Source organism: Magallana gigas, chromosome 7 (genome assembly GCF_963853765.1).
Source record: "Magallana gigas chromosome 7, xbMagGiga1.1, whole genome shotgun sequence".
In the NCBI taxonomy this organism is placed as follows: Eukaryota; Metazoa; Mollusca; class Bivalvia; order Ostreida; family Ostreidae; genus Magallana; species Magallana gigas.
The window spans coordinates 6,084,685-6,109,438 of NC_088859.1; the positions used below are offsets into that span (position 1 = coordinate 6,084,685).

Sequence of the window (24,754 nt, forward strand, 5' to 3'; positions counted from 1 at the left end):
ACAAAGCCAGATCCACCGGAAGTAAGCCCCTCGTCGACAATCCACGTGTCTCCGGTACGGATCTGTGTTTGAGGAATGCATTGGAAAACAGCGTTTGCAAATATGATGCAACTTAACTGCCACATCATTAAGGGTTACCTGAAAAATTATTATTCAAAATGAATATTTTCATGAAAAACGCAGTACATAAAAAATTATAGACAGTTATTAAAAATGTCCTCATCATTACAACAGTAATTTTCGCTTCTTTCTACAAATTATGGTTAAAGTTTAGACGCTCTCATATAAACGTGATGCATAAAAATCATGATGACTAAAATCATTTTTGTAATAAAGAGAAAGTACACAGAGAGTGCAACCTGGCCACGCGTAATGTTGATCTAACATTTACTCTTTCTTTGCGGTTTTACTCAGTAGGACAAATACAGTATAATCAGCACTAAATTCGGGTTTATAGCCTATGTGATGACAGAAATATGAAAATCGCCGGCTTTGGTCAGCATTCTGACACAGCTTGATTGACGAATGCTATGCTGGCACGTGACCTTTTTGGTCAGTGTAAAAATTCACGCCTTTTTTATGATGTTAATGTTGCTTGCCTAATGACAATGTTGGACAACTCTTTCAGAAAATTTAATGAATGCCTATGTTTATACTTTTGTGGGATTTTTTTCGGGGGGGGGGGGGATGTGTTAATTTTTGTTGTTAAAAAGTCTGCTTGTTTCGGGCTTTTTTTGCTGGGAGTTGGCTCTTTTCAATTAAAAAAGGAGGGAATGGATATAAAAAAAAAATTTACGAATACGTCATTTTCCGTTGAAAAAATAATTCAATTTAAATGCATTTCAAACAAAAGAGGATCAAGAGATAGAATTGACGTTTAATGTAATATCAGGCGAATTATAACGTTTTAGACGGTAGTTCAATTGTGACGTTGCCAACATTCTTTATATGATATAGACAATTTTTCATCCGATCAGAAAGCACATTAAGGTCCAAATCAGATAAGTTATTGATATATTTTGAGGAAAATCACTCAAAATGGAAAATGCAGATGCGTAAATTTTATCATTGAAAAAAAAAATTGATAATTTATATTAATAGAAATTCGCGGCAAAACTAAAAATTTGTCATAAAAAAGTTCAATCTAAAAGAAAAAAAAATAATTTGAATAAATTTCATCAACTGAAAAGAGGAGTTTACTTACAATAGTTGGTTTGTTTCTAGAACAAAACTAGTATAGTACCATAAAAGTCACAAAGAAAAGCAGTGATGGACTTACCTGGCGAGTACCTTGATCTTGTTTATAGGACATGTGAAGGTTTACCTGGCATGAAGAGAGAAATAAATGTTGTCAAACCAGAAGAGATTGACAACCCGTTTGAATGTTATATCAATTTGTTGTCTGACCTACATCCGGGGCTTTGGAACCGGCGGCCCGGAATCGTCGCCCATCAAGTCGGCTCAAAGCACGTGTAAGGAATTGAAGAAAACCCAAGTACAAAGCAGTTCATATCGATTGGGAACCAATTGCAATTTTGTTTACACATATTTGAATGCTCACTTTAAAACATCATTCCTTTTTTTAAAATCATTTTATTAACTCTAAAGGTGACCAAACTTGCACGTACTTTTTGTCTTCGTTCAATATTTTAAATCGTTTTCAAGACTGATTGATTGATTCATTTGTTGTTTTACTTCATATTCAGAAACACTTCACCCAGACTTGGCTGACCCAGATCATCAAAGCTTATATATTTACATTTTCCAGTGTCTTCGTCCACGATAAATATAAAGCATTTTTAAATATTTAATCGTACAAGGGTTGATCCAAAAGTAATGTCCCACTATGCACCGCGTTTCACACTTGCTCTGTATTGTATGAAATGATAAATAAAAATTTTCCTTATTAGAATTTTAATTTGAAGTAAAGTTTTGATTAAATTTCGTTGAACACTGAACAAGATATTGATATTTATAGCATGATATATACGTCACATCGCCGCATCATGAATTTACGTCTTTTTAAGGGTTGTATTTATTTATAAATAACATAATTTCAAATTTTAAAAAAGATCCAAACAACACAATATTTTGAAACAGATATATCATAGACTTTTTCTAACTGATTAAAAAAAAATAGGGACCATCACCGTCCATTTTGGATATCTACGCAATGCCTTTTGTATCTAGACCAAGGAATAAAAAGACTGGATATGCGAATAGTGATACGAAACATTTTTTGCTTCGATAGATAGAAATCACCTGAAAATGTACTGGAATTTATATATCAACCTAAAATTGAGAGCGAGTGCACAGGGTACCCTTAACGTGGTTCCAATATCTATTAAAAGCATATGTTATGTTAATAGATAAATTAAATAGACAGAAGATACACGTTCTGAAGGATATTTAAAACTAGGTTCTTACGTATTAAGCTATATCATAAAGCTCCGTTCATTTCTTCTCGAAGAGACCTCGACAAACTGATCGCACATTAAATATATTCAATATACATGTACAACCCGATCGATTACAAAAACAGTAATTAAATACTTTAAGAAAAAAAAAAACTAAAAAAAATGTAAAAGCACCGTGGCCAATTTTTATAAAGTACTAAATTACGAAATTCTACCAGAACGCCAAAGATCTAAAAATGACGTCGCTAGCGTGCGGCAACTATCCTTGCTTTACGCCCTACAAAATATTTTATCTTCAGAAGTATTTATCGTAATGGATTAAAATATTCAGATCTGAATTGAAATAGATAGATATCTCAAAGCATAAGTTTTTTTTTTTGTTACGTGGATTTTTCACGATTTTGTCGCATCTGTGACATTACTTTTGGATCAACCCTCGTACAACTGCTGAAAATTATATAAATATAAGTAGTAAGGAATCATTCTTTGAATATTATGAGGTGATATTATTAATACGGTCTAGCATGATTAAATCTGCCATAAAGCCCTTCTGACTTGACAGGATTTGATCACCCCGACCGTATTTGATCACCTCATAATACTCAAAGAACGATTCTTCGTTCCTCAAATAACTTTGCTTGGAATGAATTGGTATATTTGATCGCATACATTACGGACGCTGTAAAAACTTTAAACTGCTTTGAATTAATCAGTTTCAATGGATTTTAGGTAATATTTCTACAATGTTAACAAATAAAAATCGACCGAATTAAAGTTTTTCTCGTATCAAACCAAATCATTTTCTTTAAATTTAGTAGAGACCATAAAGAAAACAGCGAAGTTCCGGACTTAATTATATAACTTTGGTCTTCTCCTAGAAATAATAATTAATTGAATGGCAAAAAACGAACAAATTCCTTCTACAAAGGTTATTACTATATTTTTGTGTATATTTGACATTAGTTTGATTTCAGTACATCAAGGTTTGTTTTTCCATATTTAAAAAAAAGTTCGATCGTTTCTGGCCATGGTTAACCAACATTGACCACAAAAATTAATTTTTGGTTATAAACGCCCATAAAGTTCGAATGTTTTTTTTTAAAATGAAGAGGAAAAAAGCAATTTTGCATTCTGATGAAAACCACCTTCCTTCTTCTTACACCCAACAGGGTCTGACGATAGAAGGTCATCCTCACATGACCTTTAATTCTAACCAATCAGGAAATAGCTTTCACTGCTTTAGAAGCTTTATTGGAACTCTTCAAAAGGAGATAAAAAATGATTCATGTTTGTTTAGTATTGAAGAGTTACAATTCTCAAAGAACAAATAAAAGCATATCTGTGATTGCATGGTTGGGTACATTTAGATTGTATGCAAATGTAGAGGTCGTGTGAAGATGACCTTTTATCGATACTTGTCAGACCCTGGCGAGAATGACAACCTGTATCATCATAATATGACTATGTAAATCAAGTGTTGTACTTGAACCTTTTTTTCCGGAATGATACATGATCTAACTATATAAATCAACGATTATTAAAATACCTTCTTATTTCCTTTGTAATGTTTGATTGGGTGCTGATCCTCTCTACACCTAATGCATGTAATTCCTTAAAAACCATGATTGCGGGTTACACTGAGTCTTATTATAGCAATAAAAACATATTTTCAAAAATAAATTTATTAAAAGTAATGAGTAAAAAATAAACGTGAAACAAAGAATACACTGTTGATAATATTGAAACACGGGGACCAAACATCTCTCCTCTATCATTGCAAGCGTGGCGGGTACGCGAGCTCCCTCGGATAGTGATGTAAATGTAGAAAGGTACCGAAAGGTTTGTTCGAATACCCTCTAATAATAACCGCCTCCTGAAAATACACATTTAAAGCAAGTTTAAGAAAACGGCATTTGGAAATAATTATCGACAAAACTCACGCGGCATATCCTGCTCACCTCTAAAAACGTTAATATTTCCATTTTAGAGGAATAAAAAATCAGAAAATTGTATTATGCTGTTTCAAAGCAAGCCTTGCGTTTACGGTACTTTCATAAATAATGTAATATTGTAGCATTTTATGTAAGTCGGCCAAGTAGTGCATGGATTGTTAACATCTCCATTTATTTCTAGATGTTAGTCGTAGAGACGTACATGTTCAAATTAATTTATCTAATGTGCATATCCATGATACTAGTAGCTACATGTAATGTCTTAATGAATTACTGTGAAATTTCTCGAGTCGATTTTTAAGTAAGATACTTTGTTAAGAATTTACAACTGGTCGTTGGACTTGTCGGCGAGATAAGTGTTCTGTTTAATTACACATTTTGTAAAACGCGCGTCTTCCTATAACCATAAGTGTTGGTAAAAACCAAGTGCTTTTTGAGAAAATATTTAAAAATTCTTCATCCCATAATGTTTCAAAACCCACTTCATTTTTATTATAGTAAAACATTGGCATATTCTTACCAGAAATTCCAGAGGATCCAGAAACAGTCAAAGGCGCTGTAATTGCCATTGGTGGCCTAAATGGAAATCCTGACACGGGTTTGACTTCTGAAAATGCCTCACCACCGGAAATAAAACCTGAAGAGAATGAACCATACGAGGCATAATCATCAAACTTTCCGGAATGGAGAACCGGCGCTGGAGCAAACGCACCGGGACTGATTTGTGGTCCTTCGTAAAATGAACCGAACTCCGATACAGGCCCCATGTCAAACTGTTTCATTGGGAAAGCAGAAATGGGTTGCGGTAAGAGGGGTTGTATTTTTGGACTTGGAAATGCCACAGGGATGATTGGTGCAGGTTTCGGAATAAAAGGAAGAGCTGGTGTAAACTTTGGAAAATTAAATTTAGGTTCAGGTTCAGGTGCAGGTGCTGCTGCTGCCGCCGCCGCCGCCGCAGCGGCGCCGGCACCTGCTTCCACATCAGGGATATCTAAACGGAAGTACTTGTATCTGTAAAATTCCTTTTTACCAGCTGGGAACGGAATGTGAATAAAACTCCCACAAGGCAAACCTGAATTTTTTTTCACTTGCTCCGACATAAATGGAAGATAAACTGGGTATTCCCGACCATATTTCGGTTGGCTTGCAGTTAGTTGTGAGAATGGTAACAATAACGGAAACTCTTTAATGGCAAGTTGAGCAGATCTATAATGGAAAGGAACATACATCGGAAAACTTGAGGTTGGAAGTCTGTAAGGGACGTAAAGAAGATACCGTCCTGCGTAAGCTGGAAAACCGTGCGGCGGAAGTTCTTTGACATACTTTGGTTCCGGATAACCTTCGCCATCGATTGGAGTATATAAATTTTTAGGTAAACCAGGATAAGCTTTAGCAAATGCTTCTTTCACTCTTTCAAAACACGGATCGAACATGTCGTCCGGAAGATATACCTGAGGAAATTTTTTCAACATTGGTTGATATGCTTTTCTCCCGTTATAAATGTTTCCTTTGAGGTAACCAAATCCACCTCCACCTCCTCCACCGCCTCCTCCTCCACCACCACCTCCTCCACCTCCACCTCCTCCACCGCCTCCTCCTCCTCCGCCTCCACCACCACCTCCTCCTCCTCCCCCGCCGCCTCCTCCTCCGCCGCCTCCACCTCCTCCTCCACCACCACCTCCTCCTCCTCCTCCTCCTCCTCCTCCTCCTCCTCCTCCTCCTCCTCCTCCTCCTCCTCCTCCTCCTCCACCACCTCCTCCTCCTCCCCCGCCGCCTCCTCCTCCGCCGCCGCCTCCACCGCCTCCTCCACCTCCGCCGCCTCCACCACCGCCTCCACCTCCTCCGCCGCCGCCTCCACCTCCTCCTCCACCGCCTCCTCCTCCTCCTCCTCCTCCTCCTCCTCCTCCTCCTCCTCCTCCTCCTCCTCCTCCTCCTCCTCCTCCTCCTCCTCCTCCTCCTCCTCCTCCTCCTCCTCCTCCTCCTCCTCCTCCTCCTCCTCCAAATCCACCTCCCCCTCCAAAACCTCCCACTCCTGCAAATCCTCCACCGCCACCGAAAAGATCTAATCCAAATCCGCTTCCACCAAAACCTGGTCCAGTTCCACGAAACGGTTCTGGCTCTGGTACAGGTGCAGCAAATTCACCAAAAGAAGCTCCAAACCCAGATTTGTATCGATCATAGGAAGGTCCTGGATGGATCATTGGTCCTCCAAATTTTCTGTCTCCTCCGGGATGTATCGAAAATTCCCCGGATATTGCTAGGGCACCTATGGCCAGGGTACACAAAAGTTTCAACAGCATGCTGTTGACTTATGCTGTACCTGAAAAAAATTTGAATCACTATTCATTTCTTTTACTTAATTGCAGTGAATATATGTTGCTCTTTCCACTTCTCGTATTGTACTATATGACGATCAATATTGCAATTTTTTTGTTAATCAATTATTTTAGTTCTTGAAAAAATTGCCTTTTAGCTGCTTGATCCGATATTGCACATATATAATTATGGACGCTGTAAAACGATGATGATATTACGTATGTTCATATACTAGTATATCAAGAGGCAATGCACTAGTTTTTTCCTATCATTAAAGCAATATTTCTAAGAATAAAACGATATCCAAAATGTGTTTACAAAGCGTAAAGCGAAATTTTTTAAGAGGGAAGCGGGCGACTTCCCCCCCCCCCCTCCTTGTTAAATCCATCCCGATGCTTGTAAACTGTATGATAAGAAATTTGCAACCTTTTAGTTATGTCTAATAAAAAAACGCACACATGAGAATATTTGTGTTTTCATCTAAAACAATAGGGTGAAAAAACTAATCAGATTTTTGCATTGCATATGGTGTGACCCTACAGAAATCATTTTAATTTTACATGTATTCAGTTTTTATGTCTGAAAAATGGGCGATTATGTAGTTGTTACACGGTGCAATTTTTAAAACTTTTTTTGAGAAAATATTTATATAATTTTTGTATATTTCTTTTATAAATTTTATTCTTGGTAGAAATATTGGACCAAGCAGTTTGATATTTTTTAATGTAAAAATCATTTTTTGAAAAAAGGAATGCCAAATCTATATTTGTAAGCTTCTGAATTTCTTACCTGCTACGAGATGCCTGGCAACTGTCGTCTGCGAAGACAAAATGTCTGCTCCGTCTCCAGCCCGGATTCGAGCATCTGTCAAATGTCAGAAGTTCACGCTTTCACCAGTCGGGGTTTTTTTCGGCGCTGAACTTGACGATTTCATGACCATTTCTGTCACAGAATGGGCTTTACAATAGAATGGACATTAATGGAACCACTGTATGGTTATCTGGTCATATTATTTATTGCAAACAGGTTTGTTCTCGGTTGTGAAACGAGGTGAAATATTGTATCACTCACATCAAAGAATAAATGAAATTTCAAATATTTTTATTTGTTCATACGTGATTGTATGTGAATAGCCCCATCGCTGTTTTCATAATAATCTGACAATGGTTGCATTCATATCTCTATAACTGCAATTGCTCCCGTCTTTTTTTTTATAAAGTTAAATAGACATTCTTACAAATGTTTTTCATTCAGGCACGTAGCATCAAGGGTGGGGGGCAGGGGGGGACCCCCCTCCCCCCCCCCCCCCCCACTTTTTCGCGGATCAACAAATTTTTTTAAATTTACATATAAAAATTTGAATTATGATGGAGTTGCCCCCCCCCCCCCCCACTTTTTTGGGAGTATGGAAAAAATTGATATGAAAATAAGGAAATTAGGATTGAAATTGAAGTTATATACTACTGTAATTTTGACATTGGATTCACTCACAACATGGGTAAATTAATTCAGGATTTCAGTATTCACATAATGAGAAAAGATTTTAAAGAAAAGAACTGAATTCGTTCATTGTACAATATAAACACGTGGTTTTGGAAAGCACTGGCGCATGGCTTGGCCTTTTCCATCAATTAAGTCGATTGCATGCATATGGTAAAGGCCAACCAGTTTTACGACTGAGAGCGCGTGCGCGTGTGGTGGGAACGGGGTTGTATTTTATTTCGTTTGTCTAATTGCACATTACATTTTACTAGTTTATACAAGGTCATCAATTTATTAAAAATTGTAACTAATATTCACTATTTTGAACTGCATATGAACACAAATGTAGTACAGAAACATTTTTCTTGTTCATTTCCTCTCCCTGTAATACAGTGGCATGTCATAGTCTTGGTGATTACAATTGACACTTGAAATAAAAAGTGAGAGGAGTGACTTTTTTCCACCTTCCTCTATTTCTATCGATGCAGATTTTCAAAACTAATAATCATCGATAATCTTGTAAGATAAAACAACACAAATCCATCAGTCATTCACCATATTGTATTTTAAGATTAATTTCAATTTCTCCATGCTGTGATCGATAAATATGATATATATGTATTTACTCACGGATAATTAAAACAAGCATCCATCGAATCTTAATTTTAAAAAAATACATTAGAAAGAAGCAAAGCGGTTAACATTATCTATCTTTTACTTCGGATTACCCTCGAAATGTCATTAACAGAGAGAGAGAGAGAGAGAGAGAGAGAGAGAGAGAGAGAGAGAGAGATTCATCAATAGAGGAAACAATTTATTAATGTTTAATAGATAAATAGAATTTAAACAATCAAAACAGCAAAGTCGAAACATATTAATAAGATGGACAATATTAAAGTCAGTGTGACGGTGAAATAATGTTAGTAAAAAGCTCAAGTAGTAATACAATATTCAAGGCTGTAAAACAACCCAGTCATTGCTTCGTTCTCCTCAATGATATCGTCAACATTAGCCCACATATACACAGTCACACGCGAAGGATGAAGACAAAGACAACTCCAAATTATTAACAATCCGCCAGGTAAGAAGAATATGTCAAACACGTGTTTGGTTAAGCTATGAATGCATGTCCCAGCTCCGGTGAAATTCATATGCAGACAGTGGTTGGAATTTACCCGTCATATGGAAGGTGTCCGTCATTTCATCCTGTCAATATACCTGTAGTCTGTTCATGGCTTCCCCTTCTTGGTGTCAGTAATACCCACGTTCTGTCAAAGATACACACAAAATACTTTTAGTTAAGGTATATTGCCACAATTAAGATAAATCCAAACTTTTTTTTTTATCTCCGGTCATAGCTATAATTACCGTTTGAAAAGATGCACTTTTACCATGACGATTTCTAGACAAGGTTATATGAATACATGTATATGAATTGAGATAGGTTGTAAGAATGTCATTACCAATGTCAATGACCTAAAGTTATCATATTGCCAGGTCAATGTATGGTTTCTATTTCTATCGATAACAATTATGGTAGAACGGGATAATTCCCGACATTAAACTATAAAACAACATTCTGTAGAATCGGGCACGTTTCCAACTTACCCATCATTTCAATCTCTCTGAAGATATATAGCCTAGTCCCTCTTGTGTAGTAAGTAATAATTTATGTTAATCTATACGAACTTTAACAATGGGACAAATAAACCATCGGAAATTATAGAAGCAATAACAAAGCAGTCTATGGCATGTCCAACGTTGCAATATTCGATCTTTTTCATTTGTATTATATAAATATTCATTTGTATTGTTTAATTTTCTATTTGTATTGTATAATGTTCCATTTGTATTCTATAATTTTCCATTTGTATTGTATAATTTTCTATTTGTGTTGTATAATTATTCATTTGTATTGTATGGTTTTCTATACAATGGAAAATTAATATAAAATACAAATTGAAAATTATACAATACAAATTGAAAATTATACAATACAAATGTATATTTATAATTCAAATGGAAAAGATCGAATATTGCAACGTTTGACATGCAGTAGTCAGAATATTGACTTAAAAATAACAATCACAAACATACTTTTTGTCGAGGTTGGTGTTTGAGATGACCCTTTTCCGGCCGAGTTAATTGTGCTGAAAGAGCCGGAAGGGTGGATATTAATGGCCGCTGGCTCAGCCACCGATTGAAGTGACAGTTGTGTGAATGCTGGGTTGTTACCGTGAACATTGTTATAAACAAAAGATCCAGATGATAAAACTGGGGCAGACTGCATTGCCCACTGTGATCCTGCATATCCCGCAGATCCCAAGTCCAAAGAAATGCCTGCAGGTGATGAAAATCCCATATAGCCACCTGAACCCGAGTTCAAAGAAATGCCTGCAGGTGAGGGGAATCCCATGTAGCCACCTGATATCGAGTCCAAAGAAATGCCTGCAGATGAACCAAATCCTGAGTAGCCTCCAGATCCCGAGTCTACAGAAATGCCTGCAGGTGATGGAAATCCCGAATAGCCAGCTGATCCTGAGTTTAAAGAAATGCCTGCAGGTGAGTCAAATCCTGAGTATCCCCCAGATCCTGAGTTCAAAGAAATGCCTGCAGGTGAATCAAATCCTGAGTATCCCCCATATCCTGAGTTCAAAGAAATGCCTGCAGGTGAGGGGAATCCTGAGTATCCCCCAGATCCTGAGTTCAAAGAAATGCCTGCAGGTGAGGGGAATCCTGAGTATCCCCCAGATCCTGAATTCAAAGAAATGGACGAAGAAGAAGGAAACTCCGTATAGCCACCTGATACCGAATTCAAAGGAATACTTGCAGGTGAACCGAAGGTCGATCCAAAGTCATTTTTAGTGGCCATCGGGATCGTTGGTATCATCGGCTTTAGGGGTGGTATAAAAGAAGGATATTTCATCGGAACAAGAGGCATTGTCATAGTTGGGATCATCGGCGTGAAGCTAGGGATCACTGGAAGGATTACAGGAGCAATAGGACTGATCGGTGTAAAAGAGGGTAATGCAGAGAGTGCGCTACCTTTAAGTTTGTTTGGATTTTGAATCGTAGAGGAGACTTTCGGCAATTCCAGAGTGAATCTTCTGTATCTGAAAAACTGCTTTTTACCTACTTGAAATGGCAACCATATGTCATTTCCACATGAGGTGTGTTCAGGATATGCCCTTACTGCTTTTGTAGAGAACGGTATGTATATAGGGTACTCGCGACCATACTTAGGTTGACTTGCGGCAAGCTGCGGATAAGGAAGTAATAATGGATGACGGTCCAGTTCCAGTTTTCCCTCCACAGAAGCATTGAACGGAACGAACAGGGGGTAGTTTGTAGTTGGCATTCGGTATGGAGCGTAAAGTATTCCAGTGGCTGAATAAGTCGGATATGCATATTGGGGAAGATCCTTCACGTACCTGGGCATCGGAACAGCGATGAGGGTAATTTCTTCGGTCAATTTTGGCAACGAAGGATATGCTTTTGCAAATGCAGCTTTGACCCTATGAAAACAGGGATCTCTAAATTCATCAGGGATGATTACTTCTGGAAATCCAGGTAACATAGGTTGATATGCTTTTTTGCCAGTAAACGTGTTCCGTTCGAATGGAAATATGTCGTTTGCAATTCCGCCTTTTCCGCCAGCGATATTTCTTCCCGATGGTTCGGGTTCTGGGACGGAAAATGCATCTATCCCTAAACCGAATGGACCACTCTTTCCACCAGAAGCTCCAATAAAAGGTTCGGGCTCGGGAATACCATTTCCGCTTACACCAAATGATCCACTTATACCTCCAGAATTTCCTCCGAAGGGCTCGGGTTCGCCAATATTAACTGTAGTATCGCCTCTCCCAAATAAACCACCTTTACCACCAGCAGTCCCTGAAAATGGTTCTGGTTCCGGAATACTTAAAGTATTTCCACCAATTCCTGATAAATCACTTTTCCCATGAGAATTTCTTACGAATGGTTCGACTTCCGGCATGCGAAATGTGTTTCCGCCCATTCCAAACGATCCACCTTTTCCACCAGAATTTCCAATTGAGGGTTCGGGATCTGGCAAAATTAATGTACTTGCACCGACTCCTAATGAATTATCTTTATTTCCAAGAATATTTAGGAATGATTCGGGCCCTGCAATATTTAGTGTTGTTGCGCCGGTTCCTACAGAATTAGCTACTGGTACTTGTGCCTGGATACCGAAACTAGGCTCGGGCGCTGGTGCGACGAATTCGTTAAAAGATGCCCCGAATCCAGACTTGAATTGAAAGTACGGAGTTTGGTGGAAAACCATAGGGGCCATTTCTTTCCTATCCACCATTTGAAAAGTGGCGCTGACCCCTACGACACTGAAGGTCACGGCACATAAGAGTTTCAGTAACATGCTGTTGGCCATAAGTGTCCCTAAAACAAATGTGTGAAAGGTAGAAGAGATTTTACCCTGTGTAAAAAAAAACATCTTCAAAAGGCGAATAATATAATTTTAATTTTTTAAACTGGTCAGAGGTGCAGAATTATAGTTCCCTCATTGACATGCTTTAAAGAAGTTTCGTTTATCATTTATTTTTTTCTCTGATTCCAAAGGGTAAAACTTAATCAAAATATTCACTAATTAAGGAAGATAAATAGTAAACATTTACCTTATATTTTATTTGCTAATATTTACATTTTCAAGTGGCTTTAATTGTCTATGATTACACTAAATTCGATTTCGTAATGTATGGCCCGATACAATTCATCAATGACTAAGTTAATAAATCGAACAATTACCGAAAATCATGAATATATTAAGGAATAATTCTTTGGATATTATGCGGTGATCAAATACGGCCGGATGTGATAAAATCTATCATAAAGCCCTTCGGGTGTTATTGGATTTGATCACATCCTACCGATTTGATCACCTCATACTAGTAATACACAAAGAATGATTTTTATTCTTTAAGTGTGTCCATATTTTACGGACGTAAATTAAAAGTCCGCGATTTCACCGTTTTGTATGGAATTGCGAGAATATAAAGTCGCGAACCCCAAATTTTCATTATGTTCACAACTGTCGGAGAAAAATAATATTTCAAACAATAAAACATCGTCCAAATATTCACAAATGAAGGAGACTGAATAGTCAACGAATTACAAATCAGTTCTGCCTTAATATTGTAGATAGATGCTAGTGTGATATATTAGGTCACAAACTATATCATGTATTAAGCAAAGAGATATTTTTGCTTAAAATATTTTTCTATACATTAATACAAAGCTCTTGTTATAATAGAATTAAAATAGTCACGTCCATCGAGCCTTCATGTAGAAATTTTCGCAATTTTTCAGATGATTTTTTTATTATCCAAACCAGTAATTGAAGCATCGTCATTATACTATCATTTTAACTACAAACCTGGACTCTCACACACAGCACCCGTTGCCAAGAACCTTTGATATCCCAAGTGAGGTTGGTATTTGGTATTCGATCATTTATGAGCGTGTATGCGACCCTGTGCTTGTCGCTTGCAATACCACTTGTCAACGCCACAAAAGCGCGCTTCTTGCAATAAAAAATAGATATAACAATTAACCCCACACTTAGTCAATGTTTAATTGCCCTGTTTTTAGGCCACTGTGCTACTATTTCCGAAGAAAAATAGCTATACATTCACGGCTTTTGGGCGGTTGAATTTCTTATTTCGTGATTTAAATTGATATTGGGATGAAATCAGTTATGCGTACCCGGATGAAATAATCTTTTTGGTGAACAGAGGTGAGATTTCTACCTAATTACGAGCAGTAAAAAGACGGACTCGCTGTGTTGCTTAAGCGGATTTGTAGGCTACCAAAGTTTGTAATAAAGTTTATATAAACTTTCACCTCAATAGGATTTTTTTACCAAAAAAAAAAACAACATATAACTTAGCGATAAATAAAATTAATTTTTGTCGAGTAGGTTAAATATAACAATTCAAGGCGCATGCACAACGGAAGTTGAAACAGAAACAACCTTATTTAATTTCGTTCGTCCTACCATGGTTACCGATGGATTCATCCCTAGTTTATATGATTTGTTAACTAATGCTGAATTAGTAAATGGTGTAAACAACTTTGTACTCGTTTGTTTATTTTTTGATTTAACCAAACACTTTCAAAGGTTATTGTTGGCAAACATCAATGTACCGCTCTCGGCCTCGGGGTCAATCTTACAGGAGGCGAAATCCATGTCCATTCCTCTCAAGATGATATGTTTGGTATTTTCGCTTTACAGAGTTTATTTTAAAAATTAAGATGATTACCACATTGCCTATCAAAATACGTCAAACGTAATATCAAAGCTGTAGCGAAATTCGGGTTGCGGACGTGAAGCTACGTGTCCATTTGTACAAAAACGGTTTTGGAGCAACAGTTCTGCAACTAAAGATAAGATACAGTTATTCAAATCGACTACGTACATATAATGAGAAATTATAGGTTCATCCTTGTAAAAAAAAAAAAAAGAAGTAAGGAGTATATAAACACATAATTAAAGGTATAAGTTTCTCAAGCACAATATGATTCACACTTACAAACAAAAGAATAAGCTTAAGAGAGATGGTAGGATAAGATGTATATATTAAGGGGGAAACCTATTCTCTGACCGATAGTAACTTATCCATTAACTGGGCGCAGCATGAATCCACATCACTTCCGGTATATCTTCGGCTTTTACGAACATGTACATTTTAAAACAGGAAGTGATGTCTGTCTCATAGGAAAGTCAGTCGTACCTCACAGCATGCAGCACTGTCGGTTATAATGTGTTATGTGAACTTTTTTTTCTTTACATTGGGCAATGTAACCGATGATTTAAGAGTCTGACAAAGAACATAAAATCAAGACGATAAAACAAGCACCATGTTTGACGAGTCGTTTGACAAGAGTAACCTCCATGCCATTGTCGGTGAACTCGCCCTCTCTGATATGAATATTGCGCTGTATCGGCGTGACTCTGAGGAGATGGCAAAATCAGCAATACCAACAGTTATTATCATTTCAAACTTGTTTATTTGTACAAATTTAAGATAAAAATTCGTTGGCAGTTTTGTTTATATGTGTACTTTTGAACGAAAAGTCCTCTCTGTGTCTACATTCTGAAATGGCGGTTTTTTTTTCCCAGAATCGTTATCCATGAAATGCATGACCTGAAAAGACAATATAATTAATGCATGTAAAACATCAAATGAAACCTGTACTTTCACTTAATGTCAAGGTTTTTTTTGCGATAATTGTGCTATTATAGTAATTCATAAATAGTAGTTTGTTTATTTAAAGTTGAATAAAGTGCCATTTATTAAGCATAAAACATTTCGTAATTCTGAAAGACCCCCCCCCCCCTTAAAATAGTGTCCCTAATGTTCCATTTGCATTTTATAAAATCATCATTAGTTAAATAGTCAAGTAAAAAATCTAAGATAAATTTAAATAATCTTTTGTCTTAATAAAGCATTATCTATACCTGCCGAAGGAATTGGTAAAGATTCCCCATATCCGTCTGTAATGGCTCCTACAGCATCTCCCATTGAAAATCCAACAGCGGACGCCGCTCCAGGAAATCCAAGACTAGGCCGATTTGGAAACTGGCCGCCCAGTTTATAGCTGGAGGGATATGGCGCTACATCCAGTGAATGTTCCTGGTAATTATAAAACTCGCCATCTTTACCTGGGATCGGAATATAGATTGGTGTTCCGCAGGATTCGTTTCGGAATCCATCGGGCTGAAAGGGTAAGTAGATGACGTAATTTCTACCGTTCGGCTTCTGAGTTGTCACGAGCTTTGAATACGGAATCAAAACCTTCAGCTGGGGATAAACCGGTTTATAGGTCTGTCTATCGATGCCGACATACATGGGGAACCGACTGTTAGAGAGCTTGTATGGTACAAAGATCGGACCTTCTTCATAACCGTATACTGGGCTTACGGAAGGAGGGAGCTGATATATGCCCCGGGGGGAGGGCTGAGCGCTGACCATGTCAAGTTTCCTCAGACCTGGAGGCAGGTGAGGAAAATTCCGATCAAAAGCATTTTTGACACTTGCAAAACAGCTGTCTTTTCCGAAATCTGGAAGGAATATGGTTTGAAAACCCGGCAGCTCAGGGCGAAATGTCAACGCTCTGGGGGCAAAATTTCCTCGGGACGGAGCCGAGCCGAAATGGCTTGGAAAGCCGAACAAGAACTTATTTGCCATTTGAAAATTTGAACCATAATTCCATTGCAAACTTGTAGCAAAAGGAAAAACCAGAAATAAAGCCTGCAGTAACGAATTTATCCTAACGTGCATTGTCAACAGATCGGTCCCCGGCAATACATGTAGAAGGCACCAAAACTGCAGCTATGTAGAACATTTATTGCTCTATGACGTCTAGAAACGTTCCGATCATGTCGGTACCATAGCAGTGATTTATATTCATTAATATACAAATACATGTACCAATTTTGGTGACTTACGTACACTTTCATTCTTTTTTTTTCTTTTGGTTATTTATTTTTTATTTTATCATTTTTCTGCATTTACTATCAATCAGCAAATATCAACTTTGATATGGCGAGTATATCTTTGCACTTTTATACAAATCTTGTTATATTCATGCTCAAAAATCTTTGAACCATATTCATATTCTTAACTTGGTGTCTCTATTCAATCACAGGTGCTTGTGGACTGGACCGTGCACTACCCCCCCCCCCCCCACCCACCCTTTTCTATATTTTTTTTCAAAATTTTTTTTTTATTTCTTTTATTAATTATCATTAACAACCCCTTATATATGTCTCCAGCCGAAAAATAAAAGAAATATCACGACTTGGTAGCATTTTATAATCACACTCGTTTCCCCTATATTATGAAAAATAAAAGAAATATCACGACTTGGTAGCATTTTATAATCACACTCGTTTCCCCTATATATATAATGTATAGGGGGGTAGTGCACGGTTCAGTCCACAAGCACCTGTGTATTCAATGCATAATTTAATTTGATTCAAAAGTTTTGCAATGTGGATCATACATGTATGTTTTAGAATATTAAACACAAGTTACTAATATTAATGGAAAACCAAATACATGTAAGTATAAAAGGCAAAATGTAAACCATCGTATTCCCTCATGTATCAAAATATCTTTAATTTTAATTATTTTAAAATTAAAAATCCAAATTTACTTTTAAAAATTTAAGGTCGTGATTTGACCAATAGACAATCTGCCCAGCATAATTTTATAATTACCTGCAATATTTTGACAATGTTAAGCGTTTCTTTATGAAAAATAATTAGGAGGCTGGCGCAGCTTGAATTGAATTACAGAAAACAACAAAAAATCGGCACCCCTCCCCCAGTTTTTTATTAACACAAATGATAAAAAACGTTTCTGTAAATCCTCAAAATATAGTTACTCGGGTATCAATAATATTTTTGTAAAAAATTGAGAGTTGCTGTATTTGAAGGCTTTTGAGTGTTGCTAAAATTCATGAAATGATTTTTAATGATTATCATTAGTTAGAGGGGTGTCTCTTGTTGAAATTGATATGCAATATGTAAGCCCCATATGTTAGGTACATGAGAATCAGAAGTAAAATGCGAAATCTGCGGCTATGACTGTTGTGTTGACTTTACACAGTGAGATTGCAAGTTACAGACGGGAGGTAAAATAACACGAAAAGTAGGTGGATGGGACATTGTAAACTATACACCGGTAAGTTTCTGACATGTGATAGTGTACATAGGCGTCGGAACCGTGGGGGGGGGGGGGTCTAGGGGGGGGGGGGGGGGCGGCTTAGCCCCACTTTTTTTGCAAAGTTATACCTAACCATTAGAAACATAGCGTGATAGAGGGTTCAGCCCCCCCCCCCCCCCCACACACTTTTTCTCGCAGGAAAGTGGGGGTGTTCCTAAATTTACCTTGAAAGATTGAGAAGTTGGATTTAGAAGCATACTAGCCCCTCCCCCACGGATTAGGATTTCCATGATTTTGGGAATTACTTTTTTCTCAATATTTCTGAGGTTTAGTCTAGCCCCCCCCCCCCCCCCACTTTCAATTTGCTTCCGACGCCAGTTGTGCAACATGCGCGCGGTACGGAAGGTCAACCCCCTTGCTGGGAATTAGCTGGGGAGGTCTAAAAAGCTGAAAAATCATGAAAAATTAGCAAAATATGAAAGGGTCAAAATCTCATAAAAAACAGTATGTAGAGAATTTTACAGGTTTTGACTAGTAATTTTCTTCAGAAATTGGTGATTGGCCTTATAAAGAGTGAATTAAAGGTATTTGTGCTGAATGGAAACTGAGGAAATTCTAGTTACAGAGTTCCGAAGACATGCATCCCTTGACTACAATAAATTGTTTTTAAAAAAAAACTGTAAAAAATTGAAAACAGCGTCATTTAAATTTGTTTTGACGCAAGAAATAGATTGTTACATCCTACTGAAAGTTCAAGGTCTTGTTAAAATGGTTCTAATAAGATAAATTATTGATTAATGGATTAACAATGGATAAAAGTTATGATTCCATGCTTAAGTTTTTATTTCACCAACCAAATAATGACTTAATTACATTTATCCTACAGTAGCTTTGATTGGAAAGTTCATGGCTAAAAGTCTAAACGTGATAGTCGGGTTTAAAAGCACAAATGAAAGTCTGCCATATCATTTTTAAGGCAAAGGGCATTTGACATCAAATTGCATTTTTCTATTGCACTTATATTTTTTCTTGTTAATGAAAAAGTTATACATGTTCAACCTCATTTTATAAAAACAACACCTTATTATTTTTCTTTTATTGACAACCAGTTCAAAAAGTACTTCAGTAAATAGAAATGATAACAGGTAAAGATGATAACACTGAAAGATCAAGAAATTATACATGTTCAGCCTTGCTGTATTAAGTTACTTCAAAATTGCTCTTCTTTTACAATTAATTAGAAAGTTCATAACAAAAGGCAAGTAAGATGTACATGTACTAGCATATCATGTTCAACTTCTTTAAATGTACAACTCGTGTTTCAGATCAAAATAAGTTTTCAGCACATAACGTTAACCACATTGACATGGATTGGTCACTCAGTTCATCTCTTTTAATGATGCTGGTATCCTCTAGAACTTCATCTCTATGTCAAATGCATACAAATTAGCAGTCAGCAGTTTAATAACATTAAGTTTTCAGTCAGGATATCACAACAAAAGATGACACCATAATATTTGAGCTTCCAGATATTGTAATATTGTTGTTTAGTTTCAAAATGTGAACATGCCAAATTATCAAACAAACAACTTGTACAATTGGTTGATAGCATCAAATCGCCCAATCGGATTGTCCGTTCTAAAATTATACTGTGAACATTTATTTAACAAATGGTAATATATAAATAACAAACATTTCACAAGTATTCCATTACGTGATGTGCATAGTAGGGGATGGATTAATACTTAGCGAGTCGGCCACTTGCACCATGTCCTGAAAAAGAAAAAAATACATAAGAATCTCTTCAAAAATATTTTAAAATAAGGATATATAAACAATGAGGCCAAGAAAGTTATATATTAAAAGTGAATATCGTGTATACATATCGGGGTAGATATAAAAAGAGCTTAAATTGAAGACGGTATATCTGTAGTTATATGAGGGAAAACAATACCAAAAAATACCCAAAAAACAACAAAAAAAACACGTACCTGCTCCACCGATCGCTACTGACGGGTCACCAGCGCCATGGAGCGAACCGGCTGCTGCAAGTGGTGCTGAGAAAATTGCTGGGCCACCAGCGCCAAGGAGCGAACTGGCTGCTGCAAGTGGCGCTGAGAAAACTGCTGGGCCACCAGAGCTGCTAGCTATCGAGGAATACTTAAAATCAGAGTCTAAATCCAAAGAGCCTGCAGCCCCAAAAGAACCACCAGCGCCTGGTAACAAACTACCTCCTAATGGCGCCGAGAAGATGACTGGACCACCCGACTTTATGGACGGGCCTGCGATAACTGCGGGAACCACGGGGAAGGTCGGTGCTGCTTGTACGGGGGATCCCGCTCCAAGGAATGGTCCTATCAAACCAGGAATATTTTTGTTTGACGGAGCGATAACGGCACCCGATGCTATAAATAGAAAACATTTTTTATAAGATATGATAAAAAGCAAATCTTATTTGATTTAAATTGGCTAGTACCACTCGATGCTGTTGAGCTTAGTGTTCATCGTTACTGTGTATATGGCTGTTGACATGCAAAAAAACCTATAGGAATCACAGAACTGAGATTGTATGTATATCGCTTTCATCAAGATCGAGAGTTCAGGAACTTGATGACTTGTAGACTTTGCAAAACTTTTTTATTTTGCATGCGAGTAAACCGAATAACATTCAAACAAATCAAGATGCGTAGATTTAAGATTTTATATTCAATTTTTATATTTAATTACGTATATAGTAGAGTTTAAAAAAATTGCTTTTTTTTACATATAAAGGTTGGATATTTTTTACAACCAATAAGCAATATAAATGTACCAGTGCACATATACGCGCATTTCCTTTCAAACGTCATTGATTTCTTACCTTGATTCCCTTGTAATGTGACGAGAGTGTATGCTGCCACTGAATAAAGCTCCTTCGGGTTTCCAGGGATCGGCAGAAGAATTCTGCTCTGACTGCAGGACTGGGAAGGTATCCGGTCCTTGTCGGGTTGGAATGGGATGTATGGGAAATATTGGCGTTTCTGCTCGGGGACATTTATAGAGATCTTGACGTAGGGGAGGTAAATCGGTAATGTTGGGAACAACAATTTATTGCTATCTCTAGTAAACGGAACGAAGATGGGAGCTGGTGATGTTGAAATTTTATAGGGTACGTATTGTACGTTGTTGTTGATCGCATATCTGTAAATGGGATTAACGAACGGTGGAAGTTTGAATGCTAATCGGGGATGTGGATAGGATATGGGGTCATTACTCCGCTCAACTTCCGGAAGTTTGGGATATGATTTATCGAATACTTTCTTGAGCTTTGCAAAACAACTGTCTTTGCCTTCATTGCTCAGGAATATGTCTGGGAACTCTTTGAACATCGGTTCATACCGTTTGCCATCAATCTCCCTGGTTGGTTGAATAGCTTGTGCTATATTATTCAGTGCTTCAGAACCTCCATTGCCCGATCCACTGGGCAGTAGACTTACAACGGGGGATGAGCGGAACCTTTTGGCTTCATCAGCTACTGAATCCCTTGATGAAGAAGAACCGCGCACAATCGGAGAAGATCGGAAATTATTAACTTGATCAGTGACAAAATCATCGTGTTTAAATTCGGTCCCTATCCTGGATGGATAACTAGGTCCCATATTTCTATGTCCAATATGCCCTGGTCCTATATTTACGGGTCCCATGGGTCCTGGTCCAAAATCTTCACGTCCAATAGGCCCTGGTCCCAAAGGCCCCGCTCCCAAAGGTCCCGGTCCGAAAGGTCCCGGTCCGAAAGGTCCTGGTCCGTTATGCTCTGGTCCTACATTTCCAAAACCCTCATCTGGAATGAACGGTAAATCTCCTCCAAATGAAAACGGTCCCCTTTCGTTGTCGAAGTTATTCGGACCTCCAATATTGTCAAATGAAAGTCCGCCGATGTTTTCCATTGGGAATAGTCCTCCCGCGTTTCCGATTGGTCCAACGTTAGAGGCTGGTCTAAAAAATGGCGCAGGGTCTGGCAAAACTTGAACTCCAGGGGCGAAAAAGTTTCCATTCGGAGACACACCTTTCTGTTGAATCTCGAAATTGTTAGAGCTTCCTCCTGAAATCGGTGGGGATGGACCCACAAAACGAGAAGAAAAATCACCAAAGTCGTTTTTCACAATATCCCCTCTATTCTGCGAGAAAACAACAGCCCCACAGGATAGAAGGATCGCCAAAACCTTCATTGCACCCATTCCTACCACAGTCCGAGAGCTAAAAATATAATATGTCACTGATGTCGTTGTTCAAATCTATAACGAGATGATACCCCCCAAAAATAGTCATTTGTTTAGAAAGTTACTTACCAGAGAACGTTGACCAATACTCTGTGACCTACGTATTGTTGGGACTACTGCAGGGAGATGTTAACCCTGCCTGTTTATGGCGCCCGCTATAGCGGGTCCAGGCCGAGCGAGGTGTCAAAACTGCACGTTTACCTGACGAGAACAAACTTGTAATTGTCTTTACCTGTCATTTTTACAGATGTGACAAATGTATTACTTTAAGCAATATTGGAGATTTTTATAGCCATTGGAGTTCTCTTGTTTCATCTTATTCTCTTGCAACATTTTACTCACATTCATGTTGTTACGTTTTGAAAATACACTTTATTTATTTTTAAGAATGAATTATCTTTGCTAAGAGCAAAAAAAAAACAAAAAAAACCCAAAGATAAAAGAATGAAACAAGTATGTATTTTATAGCATATTGGATACAATTTTTTGCTAGCTTCTTTTAGAGGAGTAGATTAAATAAAATACTAATTACTAGTAAATACTTGGACACCAATATACCATTTTAGAATCTGTTGTGAACCCGGTAACATAGGAATTTTTAGAGTATATAATTTCTGGTTATTATTTTTCTGAATTTGTCTATATAATTTGATATTCATAAAAGAACGATTTCATATTCTCATTCTCTCTCTCTCTCTCTCTCTCTCTCTCTCTCTCTCTCTCTCTCTCTCTCTCTCTCTCTCTCTCTCTCCAACTTATTTTACTTTCTATGGAACCATGAATTTTTAAAGACAATAGCAACGTAGTACATTTTTTTTATAGATTTTATTGCAATTAATTTCATAACTTTTGATAGGAGATATTCTGCTTCAAATGAACCGCAGTCTCAAAATTACTATTAAAACAAATCTAAAATTGATTTTTGATTTATAAAACATACACATGAATAGCTATGTAATATACATCTTAAGAACAACAGAAATGGATATGTATAATTAAGAAAAAAAATGTCATGTTCACATCGTATTCACATGGTTCAAATACGAAGAGTTCTATTCGAATGTAACTTTATTTGTCATGCACGGTTCGTGTAATTGACAGGAGGTGAGTCTCAGTCATGTCCACACAAACCACAGACACCCGGTACAGTACACAGCGGTACGTTAAAACGTTCATCGTGTATGGATAGGCAAACGCCACACAACACAAGTCATTCACTCGTAACTGTCTCGTCTTAAAAACTTTCAAAAATGCATCGCTGGTTACAGTCATTTTACTCTTTTAAATTCCTCCTCGGTAAGGTATAACATTCACAGGGAGGAAGTTAGCTGTTGATTTAATATGTAGGGGCATATACTTTTCCATAGGATCCTGAAAAAGGATAAAAATCAATAAAACTGAATACTGGTTTGTACTAAATTCGAAAGAAAATGAAGAGAAAATCTATGATTTTATAAAATTTAGAAAACTCTAATGCAAAGAGTTGATGCATGTGGTGTTTATTTTACAAAATGAAATTTATTACAAAAACCAAAAACACTAAATTTACCTATTGAACCTCCGACTCCAACAAATCCACCACCACCCCCGAATCCTCCAGCACCTCCGAATCCACCGGCCCCTCCGTCTCCGCCGGCCCCTCCGAATCTGCCGGCCCCTCCAAATCCTCCACCACCTCCGAATCCACCGGCACCTCCATCTCCGCCGGCCCCTCCAAATCCACCACCACCCCCGAATCCCCCAGCACCCCCAAATCCTCCAGCACCTCCAAATCCGCCGGCACCCCCGTCTCCATCGGCACCACCGAAACCACCTCCAACTCCGAATCCACCAGGACCACCATATTTAAAAGTTCCAAAAAATCCTTTAGGACCACCATATTTTCCAGCGCCGAATCCAAAATCACCACCAAATTTACCTCCAATTCCACCAGCTCCACCAAAACCTCCAAAGCCAAATCCTCCTCCACCACCTCCTCCTCCGCCGCCGCCACCACCTCCTCCTCCTCCTCCTCCTCCTCCTCCTCCACCACCGCCTCCTCCTCCGCCGCCGCCTCCTCCCCCTCCTCCTCCACCACCGCCGCCGCCTCCTCCTCCTCCTCCTCCACCGCCGCCTCCTCCCCCTCCTCCGCCGCCGCCTCCTCCTCCGCCGCCTCCTCCTCCTCCACCACCACCGCCTCCTCCTCCTCCTCCTCCTCCTCCTCCTCCGCCGCCGCCGCCGCCGCCGCCGCCGCCATATGCTAAGCTAAAGGAAGCATAAAATCCCATTTTGCCCATCGGCATATATATGTCAAAGCAAGGTTGATGTCCTCTATTTATATCGGGTATAAACGGTAAATATGGGACGTATTGTTTATATTTCGTTTTAGCAGAAAGTTTTGTATAAGGAATTAAAATAGGATATTCTGGGTATGCAAGTTTTTTTGTTTTGCGATCAAGAGGAATGTAAATAAAAAAACTTGTGGTAGCAATTTTATATGGAGCAAACATTGGCCCGCTTCCATCACTTCGTACATATGCACTGGGTGCTGATTTATAAGGAGCTACTTTGATTGGCATACTCATTGAAAATCCGCCTGATCTAACAAGCTGAGGCACAGAAGGAAATGAATTATCAAATGC

At 38.0% G+C, this 24,754-nt stretch overlaps 4 protein-coding genes across 4 annotated transcripts in view; 1 reads left to right on the plus strand and 3 right to left on the minus strand.

The window, feature by feature from the left end:
* LOC105335076 (uncharacterized) overlaps positions 1 to 24,754 on the plus strand; it is a 147,051-nt gene that overhangs the window by 79,041 nt on the left and 43,256 nt on the right. The gene's annotated exons all lie outside the window — the stretch shown is intronic.
* LOC105335083 (uncharacterized) lies at positions 8,897 to 13,729 on the minus strand. Its single transcript, XM_011438764.4, has 3 exons — positions 13,578 to 13,729; positions 10,265 to 12,583; positions 8,897 to 9,435 (listed from the first exon to the last, which is right to left on the minus strand). The coding sequence occupies exons 2-3, from the start codon at positions 12,573 to 12,575 to the stop codon at positions 9,419 to 9,421; spliced, it is 2,328 nt and encodes a 775-aa protein (XP_011437066.3). The 5' UTR covers positions 12,576 to 12,583; positions 13,578 to 13,729; the 3' UTR covers positions 8,897 to 9,418.
* Positions 18,960 to 22,358, minus strand: LOC105335081 (uncharacterized). Its single transcript, XM_011438762.4, has 4 exons — positions 22,203 to 22,358; positions 20,735 to 22,110; positions 19,866 to 20,279; positions 18,960 to 19,647 (listed from the first exon to the last, which is right to left on the minus strand). The coding sequence occupies exons 2-4, from the start codon at positions 22,089 to 22,091 to the stop codon at positions 19,613 to 19,615; spliced, it is 1,806 nt and encodes a 601-aa protein (XP_011437064.3). The 5' UTR covers positions 22,092 to 22,110; positions 22,203 to 22,358; the 3' UTR covers positions 18,960 to 19,612.
* Positions 22,943 to 24,400, minus strand: LOC105335126 (uncharacterized). The gene is made up of 2 exons (XM_034455462.2): positions 23,683 to 24,400; positions 22,943 to 23,504 (listed from the first exon to the last, which is right to left on the minus strand). The coding sequence occupies exons 1-2, from the start codon at positions 24,398 to 24,400 to the stop codon at positions 23,470 to 23,472; spliced, it is 753 nt and encodes a 250-aa protein (XP_034311353.2). The 3' UTR covers positions 22,943 to 23,469.

Coding starts and splice junctions, on each gene's coding strand:
- LOC105335083 (XM_011438764.4), bottom strand. CDS start 12,575: ATGGCCAACAGCATGTTACTGAAACTCTTATGTGCCGTGACCTTCAGT.
- LOC105335126 (XM_034455462.2), bottom strand. CDS start 24,400: ATGGGATTTTATGCTTCCTTTAGCTTAGCATATGGCGGCGGCGGCGGC. Junction 23,505..23,682: donor TGGAGTCGGAGGTTCAATAG/GTAAATTTAGTG, acceptor ATCCTTTTTCAG/GATCCTATGGAAAAGTATAT.
- LOC105335081 (XM_011438762.4), bottom strand. CDS start 22,091: ATGGGTGCAATGAAGGTTTTGGCGATCCTTCTATCCTGTGGGGCTGTT. Junction 20,280..20,734: donor CACATTACAAGGGAATCAAG/GTAAGAAATCAA, acceptor TTCTATTTATAG/CATCGGGTGCCGTTATCGCT. Junction 19,648..19,865: donor AGTAGCGATCGGTGGAGCAG/GTACGTGTTTTT, acceptor TTTCTTTTTCAG/GACATGGTGCAAGTGGCCGA.